Source organism: Tamandua tetradactyla, chromosome 11 (assembly GCF_023851605.1).
Source record: "Tamandua tetradactyla isolate mTamTet1 chromosome 11, mTamTet1.pri, whole genome shotgun sequence".
In the NCBI taxonomy this organism is placed as follows: Eukaryota; Metazoa; Chordata; class Mammalia; order Pilosa; family Myrmecophagidae; genus Tamandua; species Tamandua tetradactyla.
In genome coordinates, this window is record NC_135337.1 from 79,322,322 (window position 1) to 79,335,295 (window position 12,974).

The following is a 12,974-nucleotide window of genomic DNA, read 5'->3' on the forward strand; positions in this document are numbered from 1 at the left end:
TAAAGCAACAGGAGATGATAACCAAGTCTCTGCACATTCACATGTGGAGGCCGGGGGGCAGCCGGGCTCACCCACCTAGGGCATACACGTGGGGTACCCTGGACCCCGGCTGGCTGACACATCTCAACCCTGTGTCCGAGAAGACGGGGTGCTGCAGGACAAGCTCACGGGTCTGCCTGCAACAAAGCCGGCCTGAGACCTGGCTTGACTAACTCAGGGAGCTGTAGGGCCTGGGCTCCCCCGAGTATCCAAGAGGATCAGGAGTGGGTAAGTGGAGTGTGGAAGGAAGATAAGTGGGTGAGACCCTGCAGGGAAGGGAGCCTCACGAGGAGCTGGGGGCTGGGATGCAAGGGCCGGGTGCTCCCCAAAAGCAGAGAGTGGAGACTGGTGCTGCCCAGCTCCAGCGGGCTCAGGAGGATCCCGGGCGCTGCAGCAGAGCCAGTTAAGTAGTAACAGCAACGGACACAGACCATGCCCGGCACCCCTGAAGCTAGGAAGAGAAGGAACAGGCGCAGGGTCCAGGGGCCCGGGGACTCACCACTGGGGATGCTGCCTGCCCTGCTCCAGCCTCATGGATGCGGCTTACCTAGACCAACTGGTGGAGAGCACTTGTCGCCAGACAGCAAAGAGAACCAAGACCGAGAAGCTCCCGCAGAGATGCATCAGCTGGTCCTGCGCTCCGAAGCAACCGCACCCTCAAGGCCTCAGTCTCCCCATCTGAGAAATGGGTGTAAATGGGGGAGCAACTGGGAAATGGTGGGCAAGCGCCCCTCCTCGCCTGGCACCCAGCAGAAAGAGCAGAGTGCCCAAGAGCGCGGGATGGAGCTTTTTACTATGGGGGCGCGGAGGGGATGCCAAGGGGCCTGGAGTGCAGACACCAGCGCCAGGCCAAGCCTTCAGAAATTATGCGAATGGAGCCGTAGTTCCAGGTCTGTCATTCCAAAGGGACTAAGACCAGAGTTGTAGCACTAGAAGGACAAGCCAAGAGCGTCTGATGTGGGAGTCGGCAAACTTTCTTTCATGAGCAGGAAAATAGATCGCTCCAGCCTTGTGGGCCTTGCACTACTCAGCTTTGCCCGAGCGACAGGTGAACCAATCTGCACACCTGCGTGCCCCCGGCCGAGAACAATGCACCCTCTTACGGGGAACCCGAGGGCAGCCCCACACCAAGTGTTCATGGGCACGGAAGGGCTGCTGGTTGGGGGCTCTGTGAGCGGGTCCAGTGAGATGGGGCATTACCCTGTACCTGTGATGCTCAAAAAGGCAGAAGGACGGTGGAAGTCCCTCTGCGAGGGGGACAGAGGCGAGACCTCCCCCCATCAGAGGCGGAAGCCCACACTCCCACGTTTCCGCCTGCCAGGCCAGGCCCCCCCACCCCCCCATCCCACTGCTCTTTGGCTGAGATGCTGGACTGGGAAAGGCAAGATCCAGAGGAGGCCTTCAAGACACATGGTTCCCTTCAGCAAATGATGGCGGTAGGTGCTGGGCAGAAGCGTGGGTGGGGATGCAGTGCTGCTTCCCAGGGCACTCCTGGTTCAGTCGGGGAGACCAGCAACCCCAAAGGAGCCCATCTGTACCCATGCAGACCCCTCCAGGCCCGGGCCAGCCAGCACCAGGAGACTGGGAAACAAGAACCCCTTCCTGACAAAGCATCTCCCCATCTCAGGTTCCTCGTGGGAAAAACTAGCAATCGGGCACTAGGAACGACGTCACGATGGTGACAGGGGACTAAGGCTGGGGACGGGGACAGAGGGTACCTGGTGCCTGCCACGTCAGAGCCAAGAGGGACAAGCTGTCATGTCTCCACCACTTCGTAAGTGGAACGGGGATGGCGAGGGCACTGTCACGGGGCTGCAGAGGGCCCAAGGGAGACACACTCATTGGAGCAGGATGGACAGAGAGACTGAGGGCAAGCGGGGCAGAGGGTACATGGGATCTCCCAGCATAGTTTCTTATAGTGGCGTGGGACTGCAATATTCTCACTACAAACTCCAACTAAACAAAAGCCCCACGAAGTCTGCCTGCTCCAGGGACCCCAAATGTCTCCCCAGGCCTACCCCACCCCTGCACAAAATTCAGGACCCTTCCCACAGTCTTGCCTCCCCCCAGTCTAGCCTGGCCTGGGGTCGTGGCTGATCTCAAGTGTGTGTCAGGGACACAGGAGCCTGCGCCATCGGCCTCATGGCTCTCGGTGGAACATGACGGTCAACGCGGGGCCCCACAGGCAGGCAGAGGCGGAGGCAGGCGCTCAGTCAGGTTGGCATTCACCCAGAAGACGGGGCAACAGCAGCACTTTTCCCTGGGGCTGCGAGAAGCCACACTGAGATGGCGCGTGGGAAGCGAAGGGTGCGGCAGAGAGATGTGGCCATCAGCCTGATCCTAGGGTTGGCATTCATGCCCAAGGTCCTGGGACAGAACCTCTGTGACTCAGTTTCCTCAACTGCCCCACGGAGTTTCTGTCATGTTTCCTGACCAGAAACACTTTCCCTGCTCAACAGAAAAGTCATAGACTGAAAAGTCAGTGGGAACCCCCCATCCACGGTTTAGAGAATTGGACTCCAGGAGGAAAGGGGCTAAAGCCCACCACCTGCTCCAGGCAAGATGGAGGGAGCCAGCCAGGGGGCAGGGCCATGGGCCAGTGAAGACCTGGGGGGCTCCTCCCACAGAGACCAGAGGAATGGACTCCCACTCCATCTAGAAAGACCTGGGGGGGGTGCCCCACCTACAGAGACATGGGGGGAAACACTCCACCCGTAGACACTCAGCGGGGGACAATCCACCCACAGAGACCTGGGAGGGGGATGTGCCACTTACAGAGACCTTGGCGGGGGATGCTCCACCAATATAACTTGTGGGGGGAACATTCCATTACAGAGACCTGAGGGGGGACACTCCATTGCAGGGGGACAATCCACCTACAGAGACTTGTAGGGGGGAGAACTCTATCCACAGAGACCTGGGAAGGGCACACTCCACCCACAGAGACCCAGGGGGACAATCCACCCACACAGATCTGGTGGGGGGTGTGTGTGAGGAATGCTCCACCTGGAAAACAGAGCCATGATGCCTGCTCCACCTGCCCACAGGGTCCCTTTGAGGGTCAGGGGCAGTATGGCTGGAAGCCACCAGCTGCTCCATCCCTAGTCACTCTGGAAAGGGCTCGAGTCACCGCTGCTGGTGCTGAGACCAGCTTCCAGGAGAGGAGGAACAGAAGCCACCTCTGAGGAGAATGTGAATGCCACTGACCCAACTGATTCCTAGGCCAAGACCTTGAAAGGCAAAGCAGGGAGACTGAGGTGGAGCCTGGAGCCCCGGGGAACATGCCCCAACTTGGGCAAAGGAGGGATGTGGCCCGGCGTGTGGGTGGACCACCTGTAACGACCCAGCCTCCCCATCCACAGCAAGCACCACCTCCAAGGCCCCAGGGCGGGTGGCACCTGGGGTCAGGGCAACTTCTGGTTGCAGCTGGGGCAGAGCCCCATCGGGATCCATAACTGTGAAAGGTAAAATGCATAGTAAAGCCTTGACTCCGGGTGGAGGGCAGGGGGCCCAGGGGCCCTTGGCAGGGTACACACCACACTCACAAAACCGAGGGTCACACACTTGCACCTGGGAGCAGGCAGGTCTGGGCTAGGCCGGGCAAGGCTGATATTTTCAAGTGTGCATGCACAGTGTGTGTAACCATGTGGTCCCAGCCCCTGGAAACTCGGCCCAGCAGACTACCACTCCGATGCCACCAGCTTTGGCCACAGGCCCACACTCAAAGATGGGCCGACCTCCAGGCCAGGGGTCCATGAAACCAAGGACGCCAATGCGGCTCAGGGCGATGGGCTTTGGACCTGACACCCCTGCCTGACAGAGGGAACTGGGGCTCAGGGAGATGCGGTGGCTTCCAAAGGTCCCAAGGCTACCACTGTGGACTGGATGGCTTTAGGGCCCCTGGCTCCCCAGCTCGGCCTTTCCTGTCCCCCTGCCCCAGGATGCCCGTCTCCTCACGCTGCTGGGGGATCACCACTCAGGCAGAGGGAAAGCCAGGGAGGAGCCCCTGGTCAGCCTCAAGGGCTCCAAGGAGGAGCTGTGACTGTGAGGCCAACGGATGAGAGGAGGGGGGTGGGAGGACCAGGACCTTGTTCCCCGCGTGGCCTTGATGCCCCACAGGTGACCTGAGCCCAGGACTGCAACAGGATAGACCTCTGGACTCCATCCCGGCATCTTATCTCCACCAAGGCGGCAAAGTCTGCCGGGTGGCACCTGGGCCATGGCCCCTGCTGGAGGGGGCTGAGAGGCCCAGACATCATCGCCACAGGACCAGGCCATGCCACCGGCTCCACCTCCACCTGAGGGCTCTGAGCAAACAGACCCAAGCTTGGGACACTGTCCCTGCAGTATCACCACAGTATCATTCGTGCAACACAGGGTTCTGAGCCCCCAAGCCCAGCCCAATCCCACTCTCCAAGCCAGCTGGGTGCTGGGCCTGGGTACGTGCCCTGCCTGTGTCCACCCATCTCTCCAGGGACAAGACCAGACACTAGCAACTAGAGAAATGAACCCAAATCTCAACCCTGGGGGCTGCCCTCCAGAGACCCCTGCCCGGCTGGATAGGAAAGGCCCACTCAGGGGCCAATGGATGAGGGGAGGGGGGTGGGAGGACCAGGACCTTGCCCCGCATGGCCTCGATGTCCCACAGGTGACCTGAGCCCCGGGCTGCGACAGGATAGACTTCTGGACTCCGTCCCGGCATCTTATCTCCACAAAGGTGGCAAGAAGGAGGCCACCGGTCAGCAGGGATGCCACAAACGACGATGGTGGTGTCCCTTACTCGGACATGCTTTCACCCACCTCACCCTGCATCGTCCTCACAATCACCGGCCAGGTCAGTGTAATTACTCCTGTTTAACAGAAGGGGACTCTCTGGGGCTCGGGGAGGCAGATAGACGAGGTCTGGGTGGCCCCGGCTTCACATCGCCACCTGTGGCCCGGTGTCTTCCAAGCCTGGGGGTGACTTGGGGGTGACTCCCACCTCCCAAGGCCCTCCTGACAGTTATTCACAGAGAGGTGATGCAAAGCGTGTAGCAGCAAGACCAGAGGTGACAAGACAGAGCAGCCAGCTCCCCCTGACGAGCTCTGACCTGCCCAAGTGCTTCTCTGACTGTCGCTTGGAATCCTGTGGGGGGGGGCTGCACCCCCATTTTACAGTTGAGGAAACCAAGGCGGTGAGGCATGGCTGGCTCGTCCAATGCCCCCCATCCCACCCTCCTCCGAGGGTCTCATCCACTGTCCCCTGTCAGCTGGCACAGGGCAGCCCTCTGAGTGACCCGCCTACCCTGAGTGCAGGGACAAGGTACAGGCCACGGAGCTGCCCCTGGGGCCTTGTTTTTCTACAAATCGGTGTGGGAACCACGGGCAGGTGGCAACGAGCCCCCAGCCACCCTGCAGCCCCTGTTAGCATGCATTCACTGGGCCCGATGGGCTCACCCTCTCCATCTTCCCTGGGGGTGTAAGGCCAGTGATCACACTGCCCCTCCAAAGCCACTTCTGGCAGGCCTGGGACCTGCAGGGCTCGTGCTGGTGCCTGGGAGTGGGGGGCTGACACCACTCACTGCTGCCCCATAGAGGGAACAGTCGGGGGCCCAGGCAAGCAACGGGGCTCACAGGCATGCACTCAGTGATCCTCAACAGGGGATGAGTTGGACCGTCTGGTGATGTCTGGGGGCATTTTGTTTTGTGCTGCTGGCATCGAGTGAGGGGACCCCAGGGAGGCTGCTCAACACCCCACAGGGCCCAGGACTGTCCCATCCCACAGAACGAGCTGGCCCCGTGTCAGCAGTGCCAAGGGGAGACCCTAATAGAGGAGCACTGCTGAGCAGTCCAGGAAGGGATGTGTTCATGGAACAGATCCTGGCAGCACACCTACCACGTGCCAGACACACACTGGGGGTTGAGGAAATAGTGAACAAGTTGCCATGACAACGTAGCCATGGTGGCAGCGAACATGGGAGGGGGGGTGGTTGACACAGGGCTGAACGTTTATCGCAGGTCCTTGCTGAGTCCACGACCTCAACCTCCCTTTACTCACAAATGAGGAAACTGAGGCACGGGCCTGAGGTCATACAGCTAAGTAGCAGCAGTGGGCCCTGAATCCCAGCCGTCTCCACAGCCCATGAGGGATGCAGGTCCATGGACCCAAGGACTGCCCACGGGCCCAGCAGGAACCGAACACCCGGTCCCTGTGCTTTAGCAACAGCCTGGCAGCAGTGGGGGGCAGAGGGGCAGAGAACTCAGTCAGGGGTCTTCTGCAGGGATGGGGAGGGAGGAGTGGGGCCGGGGGACGCTGGTGCAGTCAAGTGCAGGCAGCACCTGGACGACCCACCTGGAGGCACCAGGCCCCAGGGAAACTGGCCGGAGCAAGACAGAAGCTATTGGAGCCTCGAGGAGTTGCCAAAGTACCCCCCCAAACCTCTCCCCCTGCCAACAACGCCGAGGTCTGGGACCCAGGTTCTGGGAGCAGCCTCAAGTTCGGCCAGGATATCTGCACGTGGGGATCTCCAAAGCCCGTGGCTGCCCTGGCCAGGAGGCCCAAGGAGCTCGCGGTCCTCAACAAGCAGGCCAGCAGGCTCGAGTCCATTACCGGCCGCCACCGAGTTGGGACCCGGCCCAGTGGCCTTCCCAGAGTCCTCAACCAGGCACCCCGCTCCCAGCCCTGTAGTCAGGGGGACCTTCCTCACTGCAAGCCCCACCTTCCGGGCCAGGAGTAGCGACTGAATTGAACGCCCCCCAGGTCTCACCACGGAGAAGGCTCTGCCACAAAAATCAGAAAGTGAAACCTGTGGTTAAACATCTGCGGGAAAGCACTTCCTTGCCCTCACCGCAGCGGCCGGTGGGCCGGGACTGGAGGCTCTGCAGCAGTGTGTGGGGGTTCAGCCTGGGACCCAGGCCCCGGTTCGAGAGGCCGGCACAGCCAACCTGGGGGGGCAGGTAGGGAGCCTCGGGGGGCTCCTGGAGGCTTCCCTTGCGGGGAGTAGCCTTGGGCTCTGGCCAGGACCCCTAGCACAGGAAGCAAGTGCACCCCAAGATCAGCACTTCTCAGGGCCCCTCCTGGGACCAGCAGGGAAGTTGAGGAAGAGGTTAGCTCTGAGCAACACTTCTGGGCTCCAAGAAAACAGATGCCTTTTAGCAAAGAAAAAAGACATTAAAATTAAAGTCCAGAGGCCCTCCGAACGCTCTGGGGTGAGTCACTGATCAGCCCAGCCCTGCTCAGGGCCGTCCCGGGCGCCCTTCCTGCCGTCGGCAGGAAGACAGCACCATGACCCTGTGCGGAGCCTGTGGTCCCACTACGTGCCCGGCCCTGGAGGCACACCCTTCCCGCGGGGTCGCCCCGCCCCACGCCGGATTCCACGCCGGATTCCGGGCCTTCTCAGCGTCCTTTGGGGACCCGCAAGGGCCGGACAGGAAGCCTTCAGAACTAACCACCCTGCTTTATTTAGAAATCCCGCCGCCGCGCCAGCTGCCCCTTGCTTGGGGACATGGGGACCCCGGCCACAGGGATTCCCACAAAGTCATCAAGAGGAAGCCGCTAAGTCTGCCACAGCCAACAGAGAGGGGCCCGGCCCAGATGGTGAATGGGAGAGCCAGCAGCCCTGCCTCTGCGCCCCGGCACCCCTGCCTCTGCGCCCCAGGCCTGCGGCGGGGGATAGAGGATGCCAGTCAAGCACGCGCTCAGTGACCTAGGCTCATCCACCCAGTCCTCGCCACCAACAGGCCAATGATTGACAAGGATGGAGACTAGAGTCACAAGCCTAATAAACTCTCTCTACATATACACAGACGTATATATGTTCACATATACACTGACTCCTGAAAACACATACACACACACCCACACACACACACACACACACACAGCTTTGGGTCTTACAAAAATATTCACTTTTTGAGGTAATTCAAGCAATACCTATACGATTTCTTGAACCACTTATGGTGATTATACCCCAGGTTTTCAACAAATGCTTTATGCTGTTCCACCGTTTGAGAACTGGTGGGGGCAGTTCTCAAACGGGGGTTCTGCTCCCCAGGAGACATCCTCGGTTGCCATGAATGGAGAGGGTGCTGCTGGCATCAGATGGAGGGGAGGGGGGCCCAGGGAGGCTGTTCAGCACCCCACAGTGCCCAGGACACCCTCACCCCAGAGAACAACCAACTCCGTGTCACAAGGCCGAGGTGGAGAGACCCTGCCTTATGGAAAGGAGATGCACGTGTGAGGAGTAAAACGACTTCTGAAGTGGAGCTGCAGAGGCAGCACGGGAAAAGGCCCCGCTGGTCCTAGAGTCCAGCTCACCAGAGACCGGCTCCAGGACCCCCAGGGCCAAGTGGAAGGTGAGCGAGGCGGTCAGCAAGTCAACACGCTGCTCCACCTGGCTCCACACGCAAGTGAAAAAGTAGCAACCTTGGGGCCGAGAGGCCAGAGTCTCACACCCAGAAACCAGCCCTCCATGGCAGCAGAGGCCACAACCCGCTGTACCAGCCTCCCTGTACCCCATCACGAAACACCTCAAAGGAGCCATGGAGGGGCAGGGGAAAAGGGCAAGGAGTCCCGTGGAAAGGGCTCCTGCATGGGGCTACACCAGCCAAAGCATTTTGGCACTGGACCACAGAGGACTGGAAGGGATCCAGGAAAAGCAGACCCCAGCTCCTACCCCCGGTCAGCAGGAGTGCAGCCACCTCCCCACGCTGGGCACCTGTGCCTGACCCTCCATTTTCCTCCCTGCAAAATGGGGACATGCACTGGCTGGCTGGAAGGAGAGGATGAACCACAGAAGTGGGAGGGGCCTCTCCCTTGCCCCCTCAGCCTACAGAATAGGGACTCGCAGCCCCTGCCTCAGAAGGCTGTTACCAAATTCAAGGCTTGAACGGTAGCTAGGAAAGCTGGTAAGGCAGTGCTGCTGACCCAAGGGCCTGGCGGGCCAAAGTGAAGACTGCCATGCTCAAGCAAGAGATCCAGGAGCCTTGAGGCTGGAGGACTTCCCATAGGAGGCAGAGCCGGGCTCAGCATTGAGGGCTTCTCCTCAGGGATTCTGCACGCTTTGGGGTTCAGGGATCTCTCTGAGAAGCAGATGACCCTGGACCCCCTTACCCTCTGGAAAGCTCACAATCCAGCAGGACTGGCTTCTCCATGGAGGAGCCCTGGCTAAAAGGGCCTGAGACTGAGGCTTGAGGGGACAAAGGAGAGGGACACTCAAGGGGGAAGGGAGTCACCCAGTGGGGAGGGGGCACCCTTCAGCAGACACCAGGAAGCTTGCGGGGCTGAACAGCAGCACTTTCAGATTCACTCCAAGCCTCTGCCCCAGGTCCAGGCCTGGCCGGGTCTCCCAGACAGGAGTACGGAAACTCAGCCCTACGCTGCGGCTACCAAGCTGCTCAACTGCATCCTTGCCCCCAAGTTCTGTCCTAAATCCAAAGTGTCTCACCCGGCCACCCAGGCATGATGCTTGAAGCGTCATGCCACCAGGGCCTTCCAACCCTCTCCTTCCAAAAGGAACACATCCACCACTCACCACAAAAGCTAGCCTGTCCCATGCCATCCTCCAAAAATGCCCCTCAGATTTCACTGCAAGAATTGCCTCCCAATTTAAAGTCACCTCTCTGCTTGTGTGAGTTTCCTGGAAAGGTGGCCTGTTCTACAACCTTTAGGTCAACTGGAACTTATGTTTTAAAGAACACAGGGCAGGTCTTTCATCGACAACTCCTCTCAAGCAATTTCCCGCCAAGACCAGCCACCTTCCAACCCGCTGACCAGCACCAGTTTCTCCACCATCAGACTCAGCGCCTCTATACCACGGCCATTCTTCAGAGCCCCCCCACCCCCCCACCCCTCTGCAGCAGCCCCTCCCTCGCCCCCTCCAAGCTACCTCTGAGCAACACGCAAGCATTCCCACCTTGCCCACAGTCCGGGAACTAAAGCAGGAGCTGGGGAGGGGCAGGGAAGGGAGCAGGTTTCTGTTTAGTAAACGACCTCCTGCCTTTGACTGCAAAGGTGCGTCCTTCCCCAGCCCATATTTGGAGTGACAACACTTTGCAGACAGCTGGGCAGACTTGCTCCCTGTAACAGGTGTGCCTTGGGGAGATGAAGACCTGAACTCAGACTTTCTCCAGGAGGAGGAGGATAGGGAGGGCAAACTGGCCCCAAGGAGGCCCTTCGGGTTAAATCCACACCCCAACTCCCCTGGAGAGTTTAAGGAAAGGAGGGGAGGGTGGAGAGTTGGCCAATTCTGAAAACTCAGGCAAGCTCCCACTGTTGTCAACTCCGCCCCAGCCTCTAGCTACAGCAGGGAAACCCCAGGGAAGAAAGCTGGGCTTCTTCCCTCCAGGGCTGTATATTCTGTGGGAGCTGGTCCACCCCCACCCCCACCCCCCAGCAGAGGAAAAAGGAGGCAGGGGAAGGGTTCTGAAGGGTCAGGAGACATCTCTGGCGGGGGTCAGACCTGTAAGTAGGGGACAGGGCTCCACCTGGTGGGAAGAGTCAAAATGGGATCCTGGGAGAGGAGGGGTGCATCTTGCAGAAGACTGCCCAAAGGTCTGGCCCTGAAGAAATGTTGGGGGCAGCAGGACAGGGTCAAAGGCCAGCCCTGGGCCTGGAGGAAAGGGGTGGGTGTGGGAGTTGCCCCATGAGAAGAGGCAGGGAGCAGACCCTGAAGGGTTCTCAAGGCCCAAACTGGACAGTAGAAGCAGAGGCTGACTCCAAAAGCTTTGGGAGACCCAATCTGGACAGCAGAGCCAGATACTGTCGTGGGAGGGTTCTGGGGCCCCAGCTGGAGAGCAGAGGCAAGGACTGGCTCCAGTGGGGTTTGGCACCCAATCTGGACTGCAGAGCCAGGAGGTGACCCCAGAGCATTCTGAGGACCCTAACTATTAGTACAGCAGTAGCAGGGGCTGATCTCAGAACTTCTTGGACCTTAATGGCCAGTAATGGCAGGTGATCCTTGAGGGTTCTGAGGCCCAAACTGGACAGCAGTGACAGAGACTGAACCCGAGTTCTGGGGCCCCCATGGACAGTAGAGACAAGAGCCGGCCCCAGTTGAGTCTGGGACCCAATCTCGACAGAGGCAGAGGCTCATCCCGTAAGGTTTGGGGACCCGAATTGGACAGCAGAGCCAGGAGGTGACCCTGGAGGGTTCTGGGGCCCCGATGGACAGCAGAGACAAGAACTGGCCCCAAGGGGGCTTGGGACCCAATCTCGACAACAGAGGCAAAGGCTGATCCCGGAGCAAACACAAGGGCTGGCCCCAGTGGGGTCTGGGACCCAATCTGGACAACAGAGGCAGGGGCTGACTCCAAAAGGTTTGGGGACCCGACCGGAGAGCCGGGGAGCGCCGGCAGGCCCTCCCGGCCGCACTCACCCAGCAGCAGCAGCTTGAGCTCGCGCCGGGCGTCGCGCTTGTCCCGCCGCAGCTGCTTCTCGATCTCGGCGTTGATCCGCTTGGATTCCTTCACCTCATCGCTCAGGCAACACGCCATCATGGACTCCAGAGTCATCGTCCCGGCCCCGGGCCGCCCCGCGGCCGCCCCCGCCTGCCGCCGCCGCCGCCGCCGCCCCCCGGGCCCCGGGCCCTGGACGGAGCCGCCTTGGCCGCTGCCCGCCTCGGCCCTCGGCCCCCAGCCCGGCCGGGTCCCGCCTCGGCCACCGCCTCGCGCAGCCGGGTCCCTGCTCGGGCCGCGCCAGCCGCGCACTCCCGCCCGTGCGCCCGCAACCCTCGCGCCGCCGCCGCCGCCAACCGCAGCCGCCGAGACCGAGCGACAGCGCCGGACAACCGAACCTTGGGCCGGGAGAGCCGCGGCAGACGGGCAGGCGGCCCAGCCAATGGCAGGGGGCAGAGGCCCCGCGCGCCCACCGGCGGGGGCGGGACTAGCGGCGCGAGCCGGGCCTGGGCGGGGCGTCGGCTGTGTGCGGGCGGGGCGAGGCGGGGCCTGGGCGGGGGCAGGGGCGCCCGCGGGTTAGGTTGCGCCGACGTGGGAAGGGGGACGCGCAGTCTGGAGTCGGGGCGGGGCCGCCCGGGATTGTGGGAATGTGGAGGACTCGGCCTGGTTGGCTCGGCCCCGCTCGGCTTCGCTCGGCCCAGCTCGGCCCTCGCTCGGCCTGGCCAAGGAAGCAGGGGCGCCGCCTGGACTGCGGTGGTCCTTGGGGGTTCTTGGACCCCCTGACGCGCGATACGCCGTACTAGCCTATCCAAGGTCGCCAGTGTGCGGGAAGCTGCCTCTCCCGGGAAGTCCGCTGGGAATGGTCCTTCCACGCATCCATTCTTGAAACAAGCATTAATGAAACACCTACTGAATATAGCAGACGTGGACCAGGCATTAATGTGGCGCTTACTATATGTTGAGAGTGGAAGAAGCATAAACCAGGAATTAAACCAGCATTAAACAAGCATAAGCCAGCAGCACTTGATATGTATCAAGCATAGTTCAGGCATTAATGTGGTACCTGCTATATAGCAAGCAAGGAATGTGCATTAGGGCGGTGCCTGCCATATGCTGGTCATGGAACAAGCTGTAATGCAGTGCATGATTGCAGAACTTGCCATATGTTGGGTATGGAACAAGCATTAGTGCAGCACCTGGTGTATGCCAACCAAGGAATGTGCATTAATTCAGCCTCTGCTACCTACCGTGCATGGGCCAGGCATTAATGCAGCACCTGAGAATTAATGGAGTGTCTATTATATACCAGAGGGGGTATAAGCTTTAACGGAGTGCCTGCTGCATACCAGGCACTGCTTTATACCAACTCTACCCAGCTGCTATTTTTAGCCACATTTTGCAGATGGAACTAAAGCAGCCACCGGATACTAACGACATAAGTGTGTTCCCATTGCATTGTTGAATTTGTCTGTAACCCTTCTCCCTCTCTGGCCTCCCGCCCGACTCCTACTTATCCTCTAGGTCTCAGTTCTAACATCACTTCCTCAGGAAGACCTTTCCTG

General features: G+C 60.4%; 1 protein-coding gene across 2 annotated transcripts in view; it reads right to left on the reverse strand.

Annotated features, from left to right (window-relative positions):
- The window catches only part of GNA11 (G protein subunit alpha 11), a 36,782-nt gene extending 25,222 nt beyond the window's left edge, over positions 1 to 11,560 (reverse strand). For both annotated transcript variants that reach the window (XM_077121202.1, XM_077121203.1), the window contains exon 1: positions 11,394 to 11,560. In XM_077121202.1, coding sequence (XP_076977317.1) covers positions 11,394 to 11,529 — 136 coding nt within the window. In that variant the 5' untranslated portion in view covers positions 11,530 to 11,560. The remainder of the gene's footprint in view (positions 1 to 11,393) is intronic.
- Positions 11,561 to 12,974: the final 1,414 nt, after the last annotated feature.